Source organism: Crotalus tigris, unplaced genomic scaffold (assembly GCF_016545835.1).
Source record: "Crotalus tigris isolate CLP2741 ecotype Arizona unplaced genomic scaffold, ASM1654583v1 scf7180000024420.512544, whole genome shotgun sequence".
NCBI classification, from domain to species: Eukaryota; Metazoa; Chordata; class Lepidosauria; order Squamata; family Viperidae; genus Crotalus; species Crotalus tigris.
In genome coordinates this window covers 376,391-399,123 of record NW_024100586.1, presented here as the reverse complement: position 1 = coordinate 399,123, position 22,733 = coordinate 376,391, and the positions used below count along the sequence as shown (strand labels likewise).

At 45.5% G+C, this 22,733-nt stretch overlaps 1 protein-coding gene across 3 annotated transcripts in view; it reads left to right on the top strand.

Annotated features, from left to right (window-relative positions):
* Positions 1 to 22,733, top strand: part of RBPJ (recombination signal binding protein for immunoglobulin kappa J region) — a 55,272-nt gene that overhangs the window by 28,773 nt on the left and 3,766 nt on the right. For 2 of the 3 annotated variants that reach the window (XM_039329864.1, XM_039329863.1), the window contains exons 2-11: positions 1,226 to 1,264; positions 1,850 to 1,945; positions 4,207 to 4,372; positions 9,770 to 9,944; positions 11,672 to 11,809; positions 11,952 to 12,064; positions 14,239 to 14,379; positions 15,370 to 15,525; positions 17,403 to 17,506; positions 20,547 to 20,928. In XM_039329864.1, the coding sequence (XP_039185798.1) occupies positions 1,857 to 1,945; positions 4,207 to 4,372; positions 9,770 to 9,944; positions 11,672 to 11,809; positions 11,952 to 12,064; positions 14,239 to 14,379; positions 15,370 to 15,525; positions 17,403 to 17,506; positions 20,547 to 20,862 (1,398 nt within the window). In that variant the 5' untranslated portion in view covers positions 1,226 to 1,264; positions 1,850 to 1,856 and the 3' untranslated portion in view covers positions 20,863 to 20,928. Of the gene's footprint in view, positions 1 to 210; positions 1,265 to 1,849; positions 1,946 to 4,206; positions 4,373 to 9,769; positions 9,945 to 11,671; positions 11,810 to 11,951; positions 12,065 to 14,238; positions 14,380 to 15,369; positions 15,526 to 17,402; positions 17,507 to 20,546; positions 21,227 to 22,733 lie in introns of those variants that run through there. The other variant, XR_005555083.1, reaches the window with a different exon arrangement.

Sequence of the window (22,733 nt, the reverse complement as noted above, 5' to 3'; positions counted from 1 at the left end):
CAGGCCTGGGGCTGATGTCCCCGGGGGGGGGGGATATGATCGGACACGCTGTATGAATGTATTTATTTTATTGTTTTATTGTCATATTATTGTTTTAATTTTGTACGCCGCCCTGAGTCCCTTGGGATTGGGTGGCATATAAATTTTAGAAATAAATAAGTGTGTGTGTGTGTGTGTGTGTGTGTGTGTGTGTGTGTGTAGGGGTAATATCAACAATAGCTCAGTGGCTTCCAATGGAGGAGGAAGCACATACCAGAGAGGTCCCCAAAAAAGAGACTGCACAATCCTGAACTGGAGGAGGAAATGTGGAAAAGATTCAGGATAGCCACACCCTAGACTCTCCCAGGATATATTTATTAAGTCAGTCATTAACAGCTGTAGTCTGTCAAGATTCTGTCTATTAAGTGTAAGCAAACAAAAGAAGTGGACTTGATTGGATCTCGTTGTGTCGTCTTTGGGCTTGGGCTGGGCATAAGCTGTGCCCAGTAAAGCCGACTTTTGCAATTGATGGTTTTTGTCAATGCTAATGGTGTTCAAACGGTGCCCTAGATATTTTGTGATTGCCCTCAAGGTGCCTATTACCATTGCGACTGTCTTTGCTTTTATTATTGTTATTATTGTCGCTCAGAATTCTAATTTTTTGAAAAATATTTCACAACCACACAGTATTTCACTTCCATCCTCCTGGCTTTGTCTTAGGCCAGTGATGGCAAACCTTTTAGAGACCGAGTGCTCAAAACTGTTTGCCCTGCCCCGCTCCATCCCACATCCCACCCGCCGGCAGGGCCACCCACCACCTCTATGGCCCGCCGCAGATCACTCAGGTGGCCCAGCCGCGCCATGGAGGCTGTGCCCCCCCCAGCATCATCTACATGCAGTGGGACGCGAGGGCGGAGTCTTGTCCCCGCTGCCCGGCTGCCATGTCCTTGGCTGCGCTGCTCTGCGCGGGCTGCGCCCGGTGGTGACTCCTCCGGGGGGACTGTTGATGAGGGAGCCATGGGGGGAGACGGGGCTGGAGTGATGGTGCGCATGCCCACATTGAGTGCTCTGAGTGCCGCCTCTGGCCCGCGTGCCATAGGTTCGCCACCACTGTCTTAGGCAAACAGGTCAGGAATGTGGAAAGGCGTGACTCCAGGGCCACGTTGGCATGCGCCAGCCCCATTTTGCTTGTCTCTCGTGCCCATTTGGTTATGAATGACTCGTTTTTTTCTTTTTTTTTCTACAGGAAATTTGGTGAGCGACCTCCACCGAAGCGGCTCACCAGGTAGGGTTCGGGTCTTGTGTTCGGGTCCTGACTGGGGCCTCTTCCCCAGGGGTGTGTATTATAATATCAGTTGCCTCTCTGGAAAGGTGAAAGGGATCATCGAAGTGGTCAGAGCTACGAGAGCGGGCTGTCTGTTCTGTTGGCTTCTGAGCTCGGTTTTGTCATTTCTGCGTACGTTCTGTATAGGCAACTTCACCTGCACGCTCACGGAGTGGCTATCATTACTCCTTACTTTGATCCTTTGTGAAAAATGTGGAGACCAAGGGTTCCCTTCCCCAAGAAATACATAGGTGTGGAGCACCTCAACTGTTCCCAGTCCAGTGACACCGGTGGGAATCAATCTGATTGCTGCTACTGGTGGTCCTTAACTGGCTGACAACTGTAACTGAGCCCAGAATTATGGTGGGGTGGGATGAGAAGATGGTTGTGAGAATTTGGAGCAGGGGGAACCCTAGCAGCTTTGGCAGGCCCCACCAGAGAGACGTAGCTGCACGCAATTCAGACACAGCCTCTGGGGTGCTTTAAAAATACATTTAAGAAATTGGGTTGCTATCGACTTGATTGCCTTTGTTCTCCCACTCTTAGGGAAGCGATGAGGAACTATTTAAAGGAGCGCGGTGATCAAACAGTCCTAATACTTCACGCAAAAGTGGCTCAGAAATCCTACGGAAACGAAAAGAGGTAACGATGGGTGGTGTCTTGAACTGTGCGCTGCGCTGTTTTGCAGTTGAAAATAAACATAAATTACGCAGAGGCTATTGTTGCTTTCAACAACCATCTGCTATTTGGATGTCGTGGATTGTTAACGCCTAGAATTCCTGGCTTGGAAGCTTGCTGCAAGGCAGGTTTTATAGAAGGAGGGAATGAGATTGGAAAGAATGGTGCAAATTTTCCGGATTTTGTGTTATAGAGGTTTAAAATGACGCTGTCTGGTGTTGGGGTTCTTTTTCACTGCTGAGGTATCGGTTGACAAACTGTAGTTTTAAAAAAATCCGGAAAAGTTATCCGTTCGGGAGCCTTAAGATTTTGCAATGCAAAGGTTGCTATGAATTATTTTAAATGGTCTTTGTTACATTGTGTGGAGCTCCATCTAGTGACTATTTAAAGTAACTTAAGTTCTTAACGAGCATACATTTTTGTCAACCAAATAAATTACAACAAAATAGATTTAAAAAAACAAACAGAGTGGGTGTATATGCATCAGAATTTTATTTTTTAATGTATGCCAGCGTGTTCACAGAAAAAAAGTGACAATGAAGGTCTTGGTCTTGACTTTCCTTCATCTTCTCTTCTCTTCTCTTCTCTTCTCTTCTCTCTCTCCTCTCTTCCCTTCCCTTCCCTTCCCTTCCCCCCCCTCTTCTCCTCTCCTCTCTTCTTCATCTTTTCTTTGTCTTTTCGTGGGTTAGAGAAACTGGGGAAGCTGCTTCAGTTACAGTACTTTAGATTAAATTCTTAACTGACATTCTTTCAAATTGCCTCCTCTCATATTTGTAGCTTAAAATTCTATACATCGAAAGTATATAATAATCTAATTTTTCCAAAGGCAGTACAAACCTTCTAGGGAAGGCATGTCAAACACAAGGCCCGGGGGCCGGATGCGGCCCGCGAAATGGTTTCATGTGGCCCGCGAAGCCATCCTGGAAACAGTGACGGAACGGCCCCTGCTGCCTTGGCCCTGGCCCAGGCCGGCCGGGAGCCAATGTACAATTTTGTGGTGGCCATCTATGCTGAAACGCATTCAGTCTTAGCTCCACAAGGCCGTCTGGAAACAGCGAGGAACCAGCCCTGCCACATCGGCCCCGCCCCCTAGGTGCATGCTCACCCTTTATGAAGAATGAAGAAATGCACTATCGCCTGGAAGATGCCAGCAAATGGCCCTCGCCTACTTCACATATCCGGCTTGATGGGCTCCGGGGGAGGGGCTTCGGCAGGCTCTTCCAGTGGACCATGCCTTGGCACTTGCCCCGGTCCCACCCCCTTCTGCCAGAGACCCTCAGATCTGTCGCACTCCTGCCCAGGCCTCCACAGGCACCCTTGATGCGAATGATGTAGATCTGGCCATGCCTACCCAGTAGGCCACACCCACTCCAGCCATGCCCACCCACTAGGCCACGCCCATCCTGGCCATACCTACCCAGCCCCCCGAGGACAACTGCAATGCTGATGCGGCCCTCAATGAAATTGAGTTTGACACCCCTGGTCTAGGGAAATACATGTTCTAAATGTAACTTTTTGGTACGAGCCAGGAAATCTTAAAATCTTTTGAAGTCCAGTTGTTTTTCAGTAAAGAAAGTTGCATAATTTGGAGCTTAGCTTAGCTTTGTTGGCACCACATTCGAAATTTGTGAGCTCTCTGACATTGCATTATGAAACCACATCTACCTATAATACTCTTCTGTTGCTAGAATTAAATGTCATTAAATATTTCATTTTTAAAATAACACATTTCTACCCCTGGAGACCTAATTGGTAAAGATTCATGTGGAGTTAAAGGCACTTTGCATTAATTCCCACCCTACCACAAGAAAAATCTTTTCATTTATTAGAGAAGCCAGTAGAAATAACAAAACAAAACCAAATCCTGCATCTGATTGGATTTGGGGGCAAAACTAGGATTTGAAGAAGCAAGTGTATTTCTGACTTTGGGAATCCAATTCAGTTCCATCTTCCATTTCCCCCCTTCTGGATTTAAATAGCTCAGCTACAAAAGCGAGCTAGTGGTTAAAATATGTTTGCTACCTTGAGTTATTTAAATAAAAAAAAAATCTTTAAAAACATTTTAAAAATCTAAAAAAAAATTCTCCCTCGCTCAGATTATGCATAATTTTTTTCTGCCTGCCTTTTCCTTCAAAAATGGCATTTTGCGCAGGATACCAATGACTTGGTCCTTTAAAGGGAATACCTGTTCCAGCCGAACCTAACGTTTTGCTCTTTGCCTTCAGATTTTTTTGCCCTCCTCCGTGTGTCTATCTTATGGGTAGCGGATGGAAGAAAAAAAAAGAACAAATGGAACGAGACGGCTGCTCTGAGCAGGAATCTCAGCCATGCGCCTTTATCGGGATTGGAAATAGCGACCAAGAGATGCAGCAGTTGAACTTGGAAGGAAAGGTGCGTTGAACGAAATGTAGTGTTTGTGAACCCATTTACTTACTTACAGGACTGCATACTGCCGCACAGTTCCCAGAGACCGGTGAGGTCCCATAGATTGGGCCTCCTTCAGGTCCCGTCGGCCAGAATGTCGGCTGGCGGGCCCTCGGGGAAGGGCCTTTTCTGTGGTGGCTCCGACCTGGTGGAATCAACTTCCTCCCGAGGTTCGAACTACTCCCACCCTGCCGGCCTTTAAGAAAGCCGTTAAAACTCTCCTGTTCCGGCAGGCCTGGGGCTGATGTCCCCAGGGGGGGGGGCGGGATATGATCGGACTCGCGGTATGACTGTATTATTTCATTGTTTTATTCTTAGATGATTGTTTTAATTTTGTATGCCGCCCTGAGTCCTTTGGGATTGGGCGGCATATAAATAAAAATAAATAAATAAATAAATACTGAGAGGTCACGGTGAGCGTGAGTAATAAATCGATTCAAGACGCGGATGCTCTAAATTTGGACCTTCTCTGTTCATTCGTGGTCACTGAGTATCTTTCGGCTTTTATCCTGCTTTTATGCAAAACATTAATAAATAGATGTGTCGCATAGTTTTTTTTTTTTTTTTTAATCTTGTTTTCATACTCCTCTCGCGGCTACAATTGTACCGGCATCTCAATCTTTAAGCAAAGTGGTTGCTAAATGAAAAAGAAAAAAAAAATCACACGACCACTTCAGCTTTCCTTTGCTTTGCAGCATCAGGAGGATAGCAATAGCACTTAGACTTATATGCCGCTTCGCGGTGCTTTTACAGTCCTCTGTAAGCGGTTTACAGAGTCAGCATCTTGCCCCTGGGTCCTCGTTTTATTGACCTTGGAAGGACGGAAGGCTGAGTCAACCTTTGAGCCGGTGACAATTCTGCCGGCATTCGGCAGAATTAGCCTGCAATGCTGCATTCTAGCCACTGCACCCTCATGGCTCGGGATATCGCCCCGAAACAGTTGGGTGAGCCCAAATGGTGGGGAAAGTTTCAAGCTCGACTCATAAGGAAGTGTTGTGATTCCGTGCCAGCAGGTGGAGCTGGCAGCTGAGTCCGGGGAATCGAGGAGGAGGAGGGGCCTGGAGAGCCATCAGAGTCGGAGGAAGGTGCTGATGAGCTCCAGGACTTACAATCTGATGAAGAGCCTGACCCCTCCACTTGTGCTCAGACTGAGACCCAGCTGTGCAGGGAAGCTGAGTCAGACTCTGAGGACTCACAGCTGGAAGACATCATAGACGCTCGCAAACGCAGACAGGCAACAAGAGCAGGACAGAGGGAGGCAATGGGGCGACTCCAAGGGCGAAGGAGAAGGCATTGAGAAGCCACGCCTGGGGGCTGCATAATAAAAAGGGAAGGTGTGGGCGATGCTGGTTGCTGAAGGCAACCGTTTGCAAAGGACTCAAGTTTCATGTAATCATGTTCTGTTTCCTTTGCTTGTGAAAAATTCTCCATTTGAATCGTGTTTTGTTTGCCTTGGAGAATTCTCCATTTACATCGTGTTTTGTTTGCCTTTGCTTTTGGGATATTTTGCAGTTCTGTAAATAATAATAAAAGGGTTTGTTTTTCCTGCATTTCCAGCCTACTTGTTAAAAGAGGGGATTGTCCTTGTGAGTTAACAAGGACTCACATAGGCTGGGACAGAACAGGAAGCTTTTTTTGCCCTTTGGATGCTCACCCGGTCACTGAGATCATTAGGAAGAAGAGAATTAATGTTTGTATTTACATTACAGAGAAAGGAATTGCAGTAGAGTACACAGGCACACGGTAGGCAACACACATCAAAGGAAGGAAGTTGTGCCAGACGTTTTTCCTGGCAGGATCCCTGTGAACTACTTATGGGCAAACAAAAGGGTTACCACAAAACTGATTAGGGTCTTGTTGGTGTCAGGCAAAGTTTATCAGCTGGAGGGTTCTAATCAGCTAATTAAGGTTACAGAGCTGAGCTTGTTAACTTTCAGTTGGCGCTTCTGCGCTGTGGAAAAAACCAACTTGGGGAGTGATGGCTTGTTTTGGCAATTTGGGATAAATAAAGCAGGTTAGGCTCAGGACAGGGTGGGTTAACTGATTGTAGGTGGACATGTGCCAGAGAGAGACATTCCAAAGTTGTAAATGTGGGCATTGGGTGCAAAGTTATTCTTTCATCACCTTCAAGCTACAGATAGTCTGTTAGAGAATTTTAATTTCTCTAATTGGTGAAAAATAAATCAGAAGCTCTCACAGTTGACTGCATTTAGCTGATTCAAATAACTTTATATTTATATAAAAATATTTACAATACCATTCTTCTTTACAGCAACATAGCTTAATTGAAGACTTCTTACAGAGACAGACCAGAGACAGACATGAGACTGGAAATCCAGCTCCTAACTCAATAACTCTTTTGCACAGACTCAGTAGCACTTTCTTCCCATTGGCTGACTGAGTTACCACATGACTCTTCCTGTTCATGAATATTCCAACATAGTCACTGTCTGAGGCAGTCAGTAAACGATCACCTGTACATAAGTTCTGAACTTTCTTTGTTGAACACTATACATAGTTCATGGTTGCTATTAGTTGCAAAGTCGTGTCCGACCCATCCCGACCCCATGTTCAATGTTCCTCCAGGCCTTCCTGTCCTCTACCATCTTCTGGAGTCCATTTAAGCTCACGCCTCCTGCTTCAATGACTCCCTCCAGCCACCTCATTCTCTGTCGTCCCCTTCTTCTCTCGTCCTCAGTCTTTCTCAGCATTAGACTCTTCTCCAGTGAGTCCTTCCTTCTCATTAGGTGGCCAAAGTATTTGAGTTTCAACTTCAGGATCTGGCTTCTAAAGAGCAGCCGGGGTTGATCTCCTCTAGGACTGACCGGTTTGATCGCCTTGCAGTCCAAGGGACTCGCAGGAGTCTTCTCCAGCTCCATAGTTCAAAGGCCTCCATTCTTTGGTGCTCAGCCTTTCTTATGGTCCAACTTTCACAGCCATACATTGCAACTGGGAAAACCATGGCCTGGACTATACGCACTTTTGTTGGCAGGGTGATGTCTCTGCTTTTTAGTATGCTGTCTAGATTTGCCATAGCTTTCCTCCCCAGGAGCAAGCGTCTTTTAATTTCTTGGCTGCAGTCCCCGTCTGCGGTGATCTTGGATGTTGATAAATGTGCAAACGTTCTGGATAATTAAAAAAAATTACTTTCCTTGCTGAAACTGAGTTAATTACTTTTACTCCTAAATATCCTGCGTGAAATCATTTTATGACATTGTGGGCTTTGTTTCTCTCAGCAGAAGGAAATTTCCTTGCCTGCCGTTTTCAGAGAAAATGAAATGATAAAATAGTTTGGTGGCGAGAGACGGTTCCCTCTTTCGCAGGGATTATTAAGTATGACATGATAGAGTGAATTCTTGATCTAATATGACTTCAGGATTTCATCACCAACAATAATGAATTGGTCTATTAACTCCGTAGGGATGTTATTTTGTTTTTTAAATTTAATTCCCACCTTTATTATATTTATAAATAACTTAGGGTGATGAACATCCCTAATAACACTCCTTCTTCCTCCTAACAACAACTGTCCTGTCAGGTGAGTTGGGCTCAGAGTGAATGATTAGCCCAAAGTCATCTAGCTGGTTTCCATGCCTAAAACAGGACTAGACCGCACAATTTGCTGTTATCATGTCACAGTCAGGCAAGCACTATTGCTTTATCTTACTCTATTATGAACAAATAGTTTATGCTGCGCTGCGAATATTTGCGTCTCTTTCACTCAGAGTGAACTGTACAAACATGCCTAAAGAATGTCATAAATTATGTAAAAACCATTGTATTGAAATAACGCAGTGTACCAAGATTTATCGCAACACAATAAAAAGGAAGGCGAAAGGGGAAAGGAAAGAGGGAGAGGGGAGGGGCAAACGCATGCGTGTGCATGTGCGTGAACACCATTGCTTGCACGAGTGGGGCCATGAGCGCTCACATGTGTGGGTCCACAAACGCCCGTGATGTTCGTGGCGACGCTCATGCAAGCGGGGCTACAAGCGCCCGCCACAATGCTTGCGTGAATTGGGCAGTGAGTACCTGTGTTGCTCGTAGCAATGCTTGCGTGAGTGGGGCTGCGAACACCCATGATGATGCTCGTGTGAGTTGGGCCACAAATGCTTGCGATGCTTGCAGCAACACGTGAATGGGCCTATGAATGCCCCCAGCAACGCTCACGTGAGTGAGGTTGTACGTGCGCACGCATGTCTGAACTGGCCAGCAACTCGTGTGGCCCGGTGATGAATAGGCCGCAGTCCACAGGTTGGGGACTTCTGTGCTAAGTCATATTTGGAGGATACAATCCTGTCTTATTTTGAAGAAATCAACTAACACTCTGGGTTTAAATCATTGTGAATGCATGCTTACGCGTGTGGGACTGCGAACGCCTGCCACGAGGCTCGTGTGAGAGCGGCCACGGACGTCTGCGTTGACATTCGTGCGAGTCAGGCCGCAAACACCCACGATGCTCGCGGCAAGATTCACGCAAGTGGGGCCACGAATGTCCACAAAGCTCGTGTGAATGGGGCCGTGAATACCCATGACAACGCTTGTGCAAGTTGGGCTGCAAACACCCACGATGCTCCTGGCAATGTTTGCGTGAGTGGGGCCACGAATGCCCACGACAACGCTCGTGTGAGTGGGGCCACGCTTAGGCGAGTTGGGATGCAAATGCCAGCGACGTGGCAGCGCATGAGTGAGGCCGTGAACGTCCACGAAACTCAAGGCAACGCTTGCGTGAGGGGTTGAGCATGTGCGCACCGGCCAACCACTCACGTGGCCCAGTGGCCAATAGGCTGCGGCCCGGTATTGGGCCGTGGCCCACAGGTTGGGGACCTCTGGTTTAAGTGACAGAAAAAGCAATATACCGTATATGCCGGTGTATAAGGCGACTTCCGCAAGTGTTAAAATCGGTGCCAAAGACGGGGGTCGTCTTATACGCCGAGTTGTCTTATACGCCGGAAATACTGGTAGTTTCCGGCGTATAAGACGACGTTCTAGGAATGCGACTCGGCGCCAAAGACGGGGGTCATCTTATACGCTGGGTTGCCTTGTACGCCGGCATATACGGTATTTCCATTTAATTTTCCCTTTTACAGGAAAAGAGTAAAGCAGAAATACGTGAACCGTCTACTTATAGCAAAATCATATTTTTCTTTACAGATACTTGATGCTGATCTAGCTCATTCGTTTTCTGCTTTTCTGTTAACTTTTTCTGAAATGCAATAAACTGGAGCCCCTACACCGAATTTTTGAATTTGTTGTAACTTTACTATACTACTAAAAATTCCCTGATTAGTACATCTAGGCCTAGTTACCTTTAACAGTGCTTCATTGGAAAAATACTACATTACTGTCTCCTTTTATCCACAGAACTATTGCACAGCTAAAACTTTGTACATATCAGACTCTGACAAGCGAAAGCACTTCATGTTATCCGTAAAAATGTTCTATGGCAATAGCGACGATATCGGTGTTTTCCTTAGCAAACGGATCAAAGTCATCTCCAAGCCTTCGAAAAAGAAACAATCACTAAAAAACGCAGACTGTAAGTATTGGCCAAGCGAGCTTCATTGACTGTGGTCGATGTTTCACATACGTTGCTGTGAGCTTGTGAGTTTTCCATTCATCTCTTAAGAATGTGGCCTTTGGTCCCATTATAAAACAACTCCCAGCTATTACAACAAAGGAAGTATTTGATTTCAGCGTCTAACAATTCCAGCAATGTGTGTGAGAGAGGGAGGGAGGCAACAATGGTATACGTTATATTTTTGAGATGATCTGATTGAAGAGGTAACAATATTTTTTTTTAAAGCAGGTTTGTCTTAGCAACTTTTTAAGACCCGTGAACTTCCCCAGCTAGTACAGGGAATTCGGGGGGGGGGGGTGTCGAAGTCCACAAGGGGCTTCTGGGAGTTGAAGTCTAGGTTTTAAAGTTGTCGAGGTTGGACACCCCTGTTTTAAAGCACACCTCAAGGGCTGTCCCAGGTAAAACAGACTCTTAAAAGATAAACCGCTAAAAGGATAACGTTCTAGAACTAGTTTGTTCTATTTTTATTTATTTATTTATTGACTGTGACTAGGAAAGGAGATTCCCCCTTTAAAAAAAAAAAACAAGCCAAAGAAAAGATGCACATTTTCTGCTGGGTGTGGTTAAAAGAGCTGGAGGAAACTTGCATTTTTCAGATTAGACCACAGGTTGGCAACCTGCGGTTCCGGAGCTGCATGCGGCTCTTTGAGCCTTCCCCTGTGGCTCCCAGCCTCCTCTGCCTTTGCAGAGAGAGACAGAGACAGAGAGAGGCAATTGCGCTTCCCTGCTTCTCTCTCTCTCTCTCTCTCTCTCTCTCTCTCTCTCTCTCTCTCTCTGTGTGTGTGTGTGTGTGTGTGTGTGTAAAAGAGAGTGCACTCACAGTGTTCTCCGAGGAGCTGAAAAGCTTACTGGGCGGACCTCCTCCCTTTGCTGCGTCTCTGCAGGAAGCAGAAAGGGCAGGAGAGAGCTAGCTAGCCCAGCTAGGCTGACTCAGGAATTCTGGGAGTTGAAGTCCATGAGTCATAAAAGAGACGAGGTTGCTTACCCCTGAGCTTGTTGGACAACAGCTTGAAGCTTGCCAGATGAGCAGCAGATAGGAGGGGGGGGGGAGAAAGAGAGAGAGAGAGAGAGAGAGAGAGAGAGAGAGAGAGAGAGAGAGAGAGAGAGAGAGAGAGAGAAGAGGAGTGGCAGACCAAGGGCAGATAGAGAGGGAGGAAGAGAGAGAGATAGAGAGAGAGAGACCCTTTTGACATCTAAAATGAAGATAACATTGCATATATCCTTTTTTTACCTGTGTGTGTATGTAATTTTATTCTCTTAAAGCATTCTCTTGGTGATCATTGTTTTAATAGTATGGATATTCCCAAGAGTCATATTTTTACTTTTATTTTTAATGTGTACATATACATATACACATATATACATACATACATACATACATACATACGTACATACATAAATACACACACACACAGACACACACACACACACAGACACACACACACCTATAATAAAGGTAAAAAAGGATATATGCAGTGTTATCTTCATTTTAGATATCAAAAGGGTTTTGCAGCTCCCGGTGTTTTGTTTTTGGTGGGAAACCAGTCCAAGTGGCTCTTTGAGTGTTTTGGGTTGCCTACCCCTGGATTAGACGAAGTGCTGACTTTGTTGCCAGCGCATCTTTCCTGTCTAAGGCTAAGGCTGGTATATTAAGGCTCTGTTCTTTTTGTTTTTCTCCTGCACAGTATGCATTGCATCAGGGACAAAAGTAGCGCTGTTTAATAGACTTCGGTCCCAAACAGTTAGTACCAGATACTTGCATGTAGAAGGAGGGAACTTCCACGCCAGCTCACAACAATGGGGAGCATTTTACATTCATCTCTGTGAGTACAACTGAAAACCCTCCGTGGTTTTTTTTGTTGTTGTTTAATCTTTCCTGAGTTTGGGGGAAAGGGTAGCATTGTGTTTTCTCTTGGAACCGATTCGGCTTTGCCTGGCACGCTGATATTTCTCTTTCCTCCACAGTGGACGATGATGAATCTGAAGGAGAGGAATTCACAGTCCGAGACGGCTATATCCATTATGGTCAGACGGTCAAACTCGTTTGTTCGGTTACCGGCATGGCGCTCCCAAGATTGGTACATTTTGCATTTTCAGTATATGTCAGAGAAAGAGACTGGCCGAGCCAGGGGGAGGAGTCAAGCAGGCAATTAGTCTGGAATCTTTATGTAGGCAGAAGAGGGCAAGGTCTAAACCAGTGGTTCTCAACCTTTCTAATGTCGTGACCCCATAATACAGTTCCCCATGTGGTGGTGACCCCCAAGTGGGTGTGGCCACCAATAAGAGGGAGTAGGACAGCTAGGGAAAAGGGAAAAAATGGTGGACAGCGTGGTTTGGCGACCCCCGTGAAATGGTCGTTCGACCCCAAATGGGGTCCCGACCCACAGGTTGAGAACCACTGGTCTAAACCCTTCTGAATGCTACTATACCTTATACTAGTTCCTTTCGTCCGGTTAGATCCCACAGGCTGGGCCTCCTTCAGGTCCCGTCGACCAAGCAGTGCCATTTGGCGGGGCCGCAGGGGAGGGCTTTCTCTGTGATGGCGTCCACGTCTTGGAACCAGCTCCCCCCGGAGATTAGGACCGTTCCCACCCTGTTGGTTTTCCGCAAGCTGCTTAAGACCTGGCTTTTCCGGCAGGCCTGGGGTTTATAAAATTTGACCCCTGGATGAATGTTACTGTATTGTTTGTTTTGTTAAGTTATGTTGTGTTTTTATTGTTAGCCGCCTGGAGTCCTGCGGGAGTGGGGCGGTCTATAAATTTTAATAAATATAAATATATCTCAGGGGTCCCCAACCCCCGGTCCGTGGACCAGTACTGGGCCATGGAATGCCAGCAACCGGTCCACACAAACAAGCAAAGCCCCATCCGTGGGATGCAGGCAGCACACAACACCACACACTGTCCAGTCCGCGGAAAAACCTCTCTCCACGGAACCTGGTGCCCAAAAGGTTGGGGACCTCTGTGTTAGAGCAGGGCTTTTCAACCTTTTCACCCATTGTGTCACTTTTAGGATATGGCAATATCCGATTACCACCAGTCGCCTAGCAAGGGGTCAAAAACTTGATGACCCCCCCCCAAAAGGAAAAAAGTGATAAAGTACAGGTAGTCCTCAATTCGGTGGCAAGCTGGACATGACCGGGTTGCTAAATTAATCCACTGGGCATTGTGTAAAAAATACGACTTGCCTGTGTCCGAAAAGTCATGGGAACATAGGGTGGAAAAAGTGGTTGAGAATGAGAGGGTGAAGATCTTGTGGGACTTTTGAATACAGACAGATCGCCATTTGGAATACAACACGCCAGATATCGCAGTTGTAGAGAACCGAAGCGTATAGCTGATTGATATCGCTGTACCAGGAGATGCCAGAGTTGAAGAAAAAGAACTGGAAAAAAATTACGAAATATCGCAACCTGGTCATCGAAACTGCGCGATTATGGATGAAACGTGTAACAATGATATCCATTGTCATCGGGGCACTGGGAACTATGTCCAAAAACTTTGCAAAATACATCAAGAAACTGCAGCTTCCTGCAATAACTCCAGCAATGTTACAAAAAACTGCGCTACTTGGAACATCTTAGATTTTAAGGAGGTTCCTGGTTGACACCTAGGATGCTGGTAGCAACCCGTGTCAACCATCGGCACCAGCCAATTTGAATGTTCAGTTGACTGAGGTTCATGTCTAATGAATAAAAATAATAATTCAATTGCAAGAGGCGGCCTTACTAGGAACAGCTTCCATCCTGCAACGATATCTGTAATATTATCAATTCAAACATCCACATCTGCCTATCCCAGGTCCTTGGTAAGGACTCAATAGGTAGACAAAAATGCCAAATCCAATCTGAACATCTGGCTGACTATGTGAAGAATAATAATAATAACTACAACAACAATAACAATAATAATAATAATATAATGTGTTTGAATATTAGTAGCTCAAATTGATAGTTGAGCTGTTGGTTTGATCTCCAAGCTTGGCGATTGCAAACATTTCATCTCCATTCAAGGGGGGGCATCTTCACGTGCCCCCGAATGGAGACGAAACGTTTGCAGCCAAATCGCCACGCTCGGAGATCAAACCAACAGCCCATAATAATGAATAATAACCACACTTCCTTCGCAACAGGTTTGAAATCCATTGCCAACTTGATAATACGTGAGGCGATAGTCCTCTGAAGCGATAACATTCATGATGTTGGTGGTTTAAAAAAACAAAAACCTAAATATTGAACTGTATTTATTGACAGATAATACGGAAAGTGGACAAACAGACCGCTTTGCTAGATGCAGATGATCCAGTATCCCAGCTCCATAAGTGTGCGTTCTACCTTAAAGATACCGAACGAATGTACTTGTGCCTTTCCCAAGAGCGAATTATCCAATTTCAAGTAAGTTGTTTGACATACCAGTATAGTGTATGCCAGTGGTTCTCAACCTGTGGGTCGGGACCCCATTTGGGGTCGAACGACCATTTCACGGGGGTCGCCAAACAAGGCTGTCTGCCATTTTTCCCCCTTTTCTTTGGCCACGCCCCTGGCACCCGGTGATGTATAAGTGGTTGGGGGTCACCACAACATGGGGAACTCTATTATGGGGTCGCGGCATTAGAAAGGTTGTATGCTGTTAATGATCTTTTTGAGAGCGGGCGTGTCTAAAAACTAGCACCCAGGAGGACCGTCGCACCCACTCCAGCCTTTTGATAACTCCTCCTCTGTCAACGCTGCAAATATTGTACATTCTTGCTTTTGACAATATGCAGAATTGTCTGATAATTATGGGGTTAATACAGAGCAGAAGGGTGGGGTTGGGGGTAAAGCCCGGGAAAGAAAGAGGAAGAAAACATTTGACCTTCACACTAATTGGATAATGTGAGATATGACTGGCTAATTTAGGGAGGGAACATGCTGATAATTTAACTGCTCAGAGGAAGAGAACTTAGATCCTAGCATCCCTCCGTTGTGCCTGCCGACATTTTGTAACAATAAAAGACTTTTAGGAGAATAAATGCCTGGAAGTTCTTTGAAATGTTTCATTAGCCGGAACCATAACACTGACATTTGCAACCCTGTGTAGCACTGCATATTTTATTTGCAGATGGCATCTTGATAGGAGAGGGGCCAGCCCTGCTTATTTCCTGCCATATATTTTAGCACTGCAGTTGACACTGCAAGTTCCGTAAAGGGTAGGCGTGGAAAACAAGCTGCAGGATTTTGATAGGGAGGGACAGGGCCACCACGGGAATCTGTTCAGAAAAAGGCAAGTCTGCAGAGAATATGGTCTGCATTTTGGGCCTGATATTCTGTTGAAAGCTTCTGTTGTTGCACAAGCTATTATTGATGCTCTCTCAAGCGTTTGGCAATTTTTTATTTTTTTTTAAGGCCACTCCATGCCCCAAAGAACCAAATAAAGAGATGATTAATGATGGAGCTTCGTGGACAATCATTAGCACAGATAAAGCAGAATATACATTTTATGAGGGCATGGGACCCGTCCACGCTCCCGTAACACCTGTGCCTGTCGTAGAAAGTCTTCAGGTAAGTCAGAATTTTCTTTCTGCTTCGACGAAGTATATAATCGAGATTACCGAGAACAAGCCATTTATTGATTCAGTTGGTTTGTTGGTGGTCACCTGCATTTTGAAAATATTTACCGGCGCTTTGCATCTTTAGGAATTCAGAAGTATAAGGAGAGCCCAGTTTGACGTGCTTGTATTTGCTGAACATAATTTTTTGGGGGGTATTGCAGACATTCCAGTCACAGAAACAAATAGTCTTATTTCTTCTTTCAAAGATATAAAGGGTATGTGAGAGTGACCTAGGGGTGAAGGATGAACAGGGAAGAGATGCTGGCTAGGGAACCATCAGATGATCAGGGGACTGGAGGCTAAAACATATAAGGAACGGTTGCTGGAATTGGGTATGTCTAATCCAGTGGTTCTCAACCTGTGGGTCGGGACCCCATTTGGGGTCAAATGACCATTTCACGGGAGTCGCCAAACAACGCAGTCTGCCATTTTTTCCCCCCTTTTCCTTAGCTGTGCTACTCCCTTTTATTCTATTGGCTTTTGAAAGCCAGTAGAATAGACTCTCTTGAATAGAGTCTAATTCTATTGGCTTTCAAAAGCCAATAGGAATTGTCCAGGCTGTCTCGGCCCTGCTGAGCCCGCCAAAAGTCCCATTCTGCAAATGGTGCTGCACCAGTTGAGTAGTCCTCGACTTACGACCGGTTGAGTAGTCCTCAACTTACGACCGGTTGGGGATCGCGGCATTAAAAAGGTTGAGAACCACTGGTGTAGTCTAATGAAGAGAAGGATGAGAGGGGACATGATAGCAGCTGTTCCAATATCTCAGGGGCTGCCCCAAAGAAGAGGGAATCTAGCTATTCTCCAAAGCGCCTGAAGGCAGGACCAGAAGCAACAGATGGAAACTAACTAAAGAGAGAAGCAACCTAGAACTAAGGAGAAACTTCCTGACAGTTAGAACAATTAACCAGTGGAACAACCTGCCTCCAGAAGTGGTGAATGCTCCAACGCTGGAAGTTTTTAAGAAGAGACTGGACAGCCATTTGTCCGAAATGGTATAGGGTTTCCTGCCTGAGCAGAGGGTTGGACTAGATGACCTCCAAGATCCTTTCCAACTTTATTATTATTATTATTATTATTATTATTATTATTATTATTATTATTATTATTATTATTATTATTATTATATAAGAGAGGGCTTAGCCTGCAACTAAATAATGAGCAGAGAAACGAGACCGAGAAAGGAAATCTCAACCTCTCGAGCTGTAAAAGAGAGAGGAAGAGATTTGTACTGTCAGACTTACCAGATTATATTAATGTCAAAGTAAAAAAGGTAAAGGAATCCCTGCGGATTTCACTCTGTGAGTCGCCGCCGTCTCCCCGGAGCGGTTCACGGCTGTTGAGCTAGAGCTGTCGGAAGACATTTCTGCAGTCATGTCCAATGCAATGTCGCAAAGCGCCGTTACCTTCCCGCTAAAGTGGTATCTGTTTATCTACTCGCGTTTGCATGCTTTTGGGACTGCTACGTTGGCAGGAGCTGAGGCGAGGACGGGAGCTCACCCCCTCGTGTGGTGCTCGGGACTCAAACCCGGGCTGCCCCTTTTCCGGCCGACAAGCTCAGCATCTCACCCTCTATTAATGTAGCCTTACAAAAGAGTACAGTTAGCCTCACCTGTCTGGTTCTACCTGGGAAAGCTGATAGCCTTCTTCCATATTCAATTGGTAAGGATGAAAATTTCCCTTCTGAAGATTCAGCTGTTTCCTCCCCCCTCCATTCGTCCCCCCCCCCAAGCTCCCTTCATTCAAATAAGGTTCCCCCGAATCCCTGCGTTCTTGTGCTTGTCTCCCATGATAAACATAGTCTATTACCTTTCCTTTTCTTTTCACAAGCTCAACGGTGGCGGAGATGTAGCGATGCTGGAACTAACCGGGCAGAACTTCACTCCAAATTTGCGTGTCTGGTTTGGGGATGTGGAAGCGGAAACGATGTACAGGTGTTGTATAAGCTTTGCAACGTTACCGTAACTCTTTGACATCCGGGTGGGACTCTGTAAAGGGAAGACATTCATCTCTCATTCGCTCCCCTAAAAATAAAATGATAAATTGACATGAATTTGCATACAGGTAGTCCTCGGCCACTGACCATAATGGAGCCAGGGATTAAGGGAGTAAGTCGTGTTGGACATTAAGCAGGTTTTTTTGCACTGAATTTTGCAGCCTTTTAAAAAAAATTCAGCGCTCATTAAACAAACGCCATAGCGGTTAAGCCAGTGGTTCTCAACCTTTTTAATGCTGCGACCCCCAACTGGTCGTAAGTTGAGGCCTACTCAACCGGTTGTAAGTCGAGGACTACTCAACTGGTGCAGCACCGTTTGCAGAATGGGACTTTTGGCGGGCTCAGCAGGGCAGAGACAGCCTGGACAATTCTATTGGCTTTTGAAAGCCAATAGAATTAGACTCTATTCAAGAGAGAGTCTATTCTATTGGCTTTCAAAAGCCAATAGAATAAAAGGGAGTAGCACAGCTAAGGAAAAGGGGAAATAAATGGCGGACTGCGTTGTTTGGCGACCCCCCCGTGAAATGGTCGTTCGACCCCAAATGGGGTCCCGACCCACAGGTTGAGAACCGCTGGGTTAAGCAAACCCATTGTTTTTTCTGCTGAAAGTAAAGGCCAGTTTTCAACAAAAAAAATCTAAATCTCTGTCTTGTAACCTAGGTGTCCCCAACCCCCCCCTCCGGTCCATGGGCCGGTACTGGGCCGCGCCATGCCAGCAACCAGTCCACACAAACAAGCAAAGCCCCATCCGCGGGATGCAGGCAGCACACAAAACCGGTCCGTGGAAAAACCTCTCTCCACGGAACCGGTCCCTGATACCCAAAAGGTTGGGGGCCTTTGTTGTAACCGACGGACGCTGCAAATAGATGTAAATGCAGACCGCTTGCTGAGCACCCAAAACGTGATCATGTGACCACAGGGGGGAAGGCAGCCATCCGAACTTCAAATACAGGTTATAAGTAACCCCGGGGAGCTACTTTGACTAGTTGCTAAGCGTCTGGTTTTAAGTTGAGGGCTACTTACATTCCCCCCCCCTAAAAAAAAGGTCTTTCTGAGATAATTTCCAATTTAGGAAACCATTTCTAGATTTTTCCTTTTCACTTTCTCTTAAAGCAGTGGTTCTCAACCTGTGGGTCGGGACCCCATTTGGGGTCGAACGACCATTTCACGGGGGTCTGCCATTTTTCCCCCTTTTCTTTGGCCACGCCCCTGGCACCCGGTGATGTATAAGTGGTTGGGGGTCACCACAACATGGGGAACTGTATTATGGGGTCGCGGCATTAGAAAGGTTGAGAACCACTGTCTTAAAGTAACAATGAGGCCCTAAATAACCCCCCCTCAAGTTAAATGGGTCTGTTTTTTTTTAACCTTCATCCTCTCAATTAACGTTTCCCCCCAAGTCGCTTGAAATGATTAGGCCTGCTGTCCTGAACTCAGTTTCTCTCTTTCCCCACGCACCCTGCAGCGTTGAAACCTTAACAAGAACCTAACTACTTTGTGATTATTTGAATGAGCTTCCCCATTGTTTTTATTAAGAGCTTTGTGGGGCTTCAAGAAAGAAGCAGAGGCCTATTGGACAGAGCGCTCAGCTGCCCGGCTTTCTCCACGCTTATCCGATGAGTTCAGATAACACTATGTGTGGTGACAGTAATCCATACCTTATAGACAGTTCAGCTGGGGATTCTTGACATCTTATTTTGGTGGAAGTGAGGCTTTTAATTCCTGCCTACCTTCTTGCAGCAAAACGCAGGACAATCGTGCAAAATAATTCTTCCTACTCTACATAGCTAGAGATTCTAAATAAAACAATGTATTTACAAAGCAGCCCTAGTGGTTAGAATGCAGTATTGCAGGCTATCTCTGCCCGCAGCCTGGAGTTCGATCCCGACGGGGCTCAAGCTTGACTCAGCCTTCCACCCTTCCGAGGTCGGTAAAATGAGGATCCAGATTGTTTGGGGGGGGGAAGAGGGCAATATGTGGACTCTGTAAAGCGCCCAGAGAATGCCGCAAATAATATATATAAGTGATATATTGTGGTATCCGCAGCAGAACATCCAGATTCAGCCATAGTTTCATTCCATACAGCATTAACCTTGTGAACTCTCAAGCATCCTCCTTCCGTTATATATTCAAGATGGACAGTATTTAATATTTGTTACGTATATGTAGGGGGGTGGGTCTATACAGATGTGGTATATAGTATATTTGAGTGTGTGTCGTGTATGTGTTTCACTTTGAGAGCAGGCAACTAAATTTCATTTTTCGATGTGTGCCGTTGTGCCCACAGTAAAAAAAATGACAATAAAGGTTATCTTATCTTATATATAAGCCTAAGAGCTGTTACTAAGTTCTAAAACGCTGCAATTCATGCCAGTGGGGAAATTTTTTTATTATTATTTTCTTGCGGTTGAATTTGAAAGGTTACAGCACACGGTTTCCCTAGGGCAGGGGTGTCAAACTCAATTTCATTGAGGGCCACATCAGCATTGCGGTTGCCCTCGGGGGGCCGGGTGGGTGCAGCCTACTGGGTGGGTGTGGATGGAGTGGGTGTGGCCTACTGGGTGAGTGTGGCCAGCTCTACATCTGGGCAGGAGTGGGGCAGATCTGAGGGTCTCTGGCAGAAGGGGGTGGGACTGGGGCATGGTCCATTTCTTCATTCCTCACAAAGGGTGACACCTCCCCAGCATGCACCCAGGGGGCGGGGCTGACACAGCAGGGGCTGGTTCCTCGCTGTTTCCAGACGGCCTTGTGGAGCTAAGACTGAATGTATTTCAGCATAGAGGGCCACCACAAAATTGTACATTGGCTCCTGGCCGGCCTGGGCCACGGCCAAGGTAGTGGGAGCCTTTCCCTCACTGTTTCCAGGATGGCTTCGCGGGCCACATGAAACCACTTCGCGGGCTGCATCCGGCCCCCGGGCCTTGTGTTTGATATGTCTGTCCTAGGGGAAGTTAGTGACTTCTTACGCTTCTTCCTAGATGCGCCGAGAGCATGCTGTGCGTCGTCCCAGATATCTCGGCATTCCGGGAAGGATGGCGGTGGGTCCGCCAGCCCGTCCAGGTTCCGGTCACGTTAGTGCGCAATGATGGCATCATTTACTCCACCAGCCTTACCTTCACCTACACCCCAGAGCCCGGCCCTCGGCCGCACTGCAGCGCAGCGGGAGCCATCCTCCGAGCCAACTCAAGCCTCCTGGCCTCCAGCGAAGCGAACACAAACAACGAGGGAAGTTACACAAACGTCAGCACGAACCCCGCCAGCGTCACGTCGTCGACAGCCACCGTGGTTTCCTAACCACTGCTCTTTGTGCGGAACTTCTTAAAAAAAAAAAAACTTTTCAAGTGCTTCAAACAATAAAACCGAACAACTTTTTTGTGGTTTCGCGAGGGGAAAGAAAAAGAAGAAGAAAAATCGACCCCTCCTTGCCGCCGTATGTACTTTTTAATCACCTACAAGTGCTGATCTTAACTTGAAGCCACAATAAAAAATGAAATGCGTTGGGGGCCAGCCCCCCTTTATGGAAAATCTATTTTTAGTTTGTCTCTTTAAAAAAAAAATGGACACGTAACAAACAAAAGTGGCTGGGATTCAAATGATCTAGTAAACATGGACAAAACATGGTTTTTATGGACCAAGGAACACTTTAGTAGAAAAAAAGGTACATTTTCACCATGCCTTTTGTATCACAACATATAGTATGCTTTTGTTACCAAATAGTTTATATATTATTATTTTTTTTCCTCCTCTGAGCATTTGCTCTGAAGTATATTCAGGTTCCAAGCCTGACCATGCTTGTATAATCTAATTACCATATTCTTCCATATATATATATATATATATATATATATATATATATATATATATATATACCGTTGCATTTTTTTTAAACCGGTCTTGTGACTTTTTATGAACTGAATTCTGAATTATTATTTTTTTCAGCAAGTAGAACCTTGTAAAGGCCAGCATATTTTTTTTTAAGAGTTATATGAAGTTTGTGCAAAAAGCTTTAAAAAGAAATTGCCTCTGCCTTGCCTGCAATACATACACGCAACGTATGTTGACCCTAGAGCTCCTTTGCCCATCGTTGTGCATCGTTCTTATTTCGTGTTTCTTTTTTCTTTTCTTTTTTTTAATGTATTTATAACGTTGATTCCTGAGGTTTTTAACATTAGAAATGTGGCCTCTTCTGCGGTTATTTGAACTGCCCCCCCCCCCCGTGTTTAACGTACGTGAGTGTTTTAAAAGGGTTTGTTTCTTTCACCATCAATACATGCCTCAGAAAAATATATATATATATATTTTCAGGATTTTGTCCGGGTGGCTTTATTTTTATTTTTAGCTGCCCCTGTACATAATTTGCTATTAATTGTAAGTTAAGTGTGTGTGTATGTGTGCGTGTGCATAATTTTGATTTTTTTTTTTTTTTTTTAAAAACCTAGTCTGCTCCCAATAACATTATTTGGCTGCCTGTTTTCTGTCAACCTTCGCTTCAAACATGGGTCACAAGTGTTGGGTGTTTCTCTTTATTTTATGTTGGGAATTGTGAGACATTATCCTAGCGGTCCTCTCCCATGTTACACCGTTGTCATGAACTAATGTCCACACGTATATATATATAGCCTCCCTGTCGTATAAAGAGGATTGTTCCCAACCTTGCAGTAATTTCTGATTGCAGAAGCACCGAAGCGGGCTGTTTTTTTTCCCCCCTTTTTTTCCTTCCCAAATTACATATTGCAGCGTTCAAATCGTCTCTCAATTGCATGTTAAATACGCGCCAAATTATACCGCTGTTTCCTCGTATAGTCACTGAGGTTGAAACAGCATATATGGCGATTTGTACGACTGCCATATTTAAAACCTGTGCATTAATGGGGCAGTCAGTTCATTTCCCATCTCGTGTAATTGCTTGTATGATTTTGGAATACCATTAAGGAGGACCCTTTGGTAATCAATCCTCCCCCCCCCCCAGACTGAAGCTGTTATAAGAAGTATGTCAAGAATTCCAAAACGTGGATCAAGGATCCCACGGGTTTTAGGCTCCATTGACCGAAGTCTCCTGAAACTCTGTGTTTTAGAAATCTAGTGATTTGGGTTTGATGGATAATTAGATGATCCAGAAGTTCAGCACACGCTGAGCCTAGTCACAAGGCTGTCCTCTGTGTGGA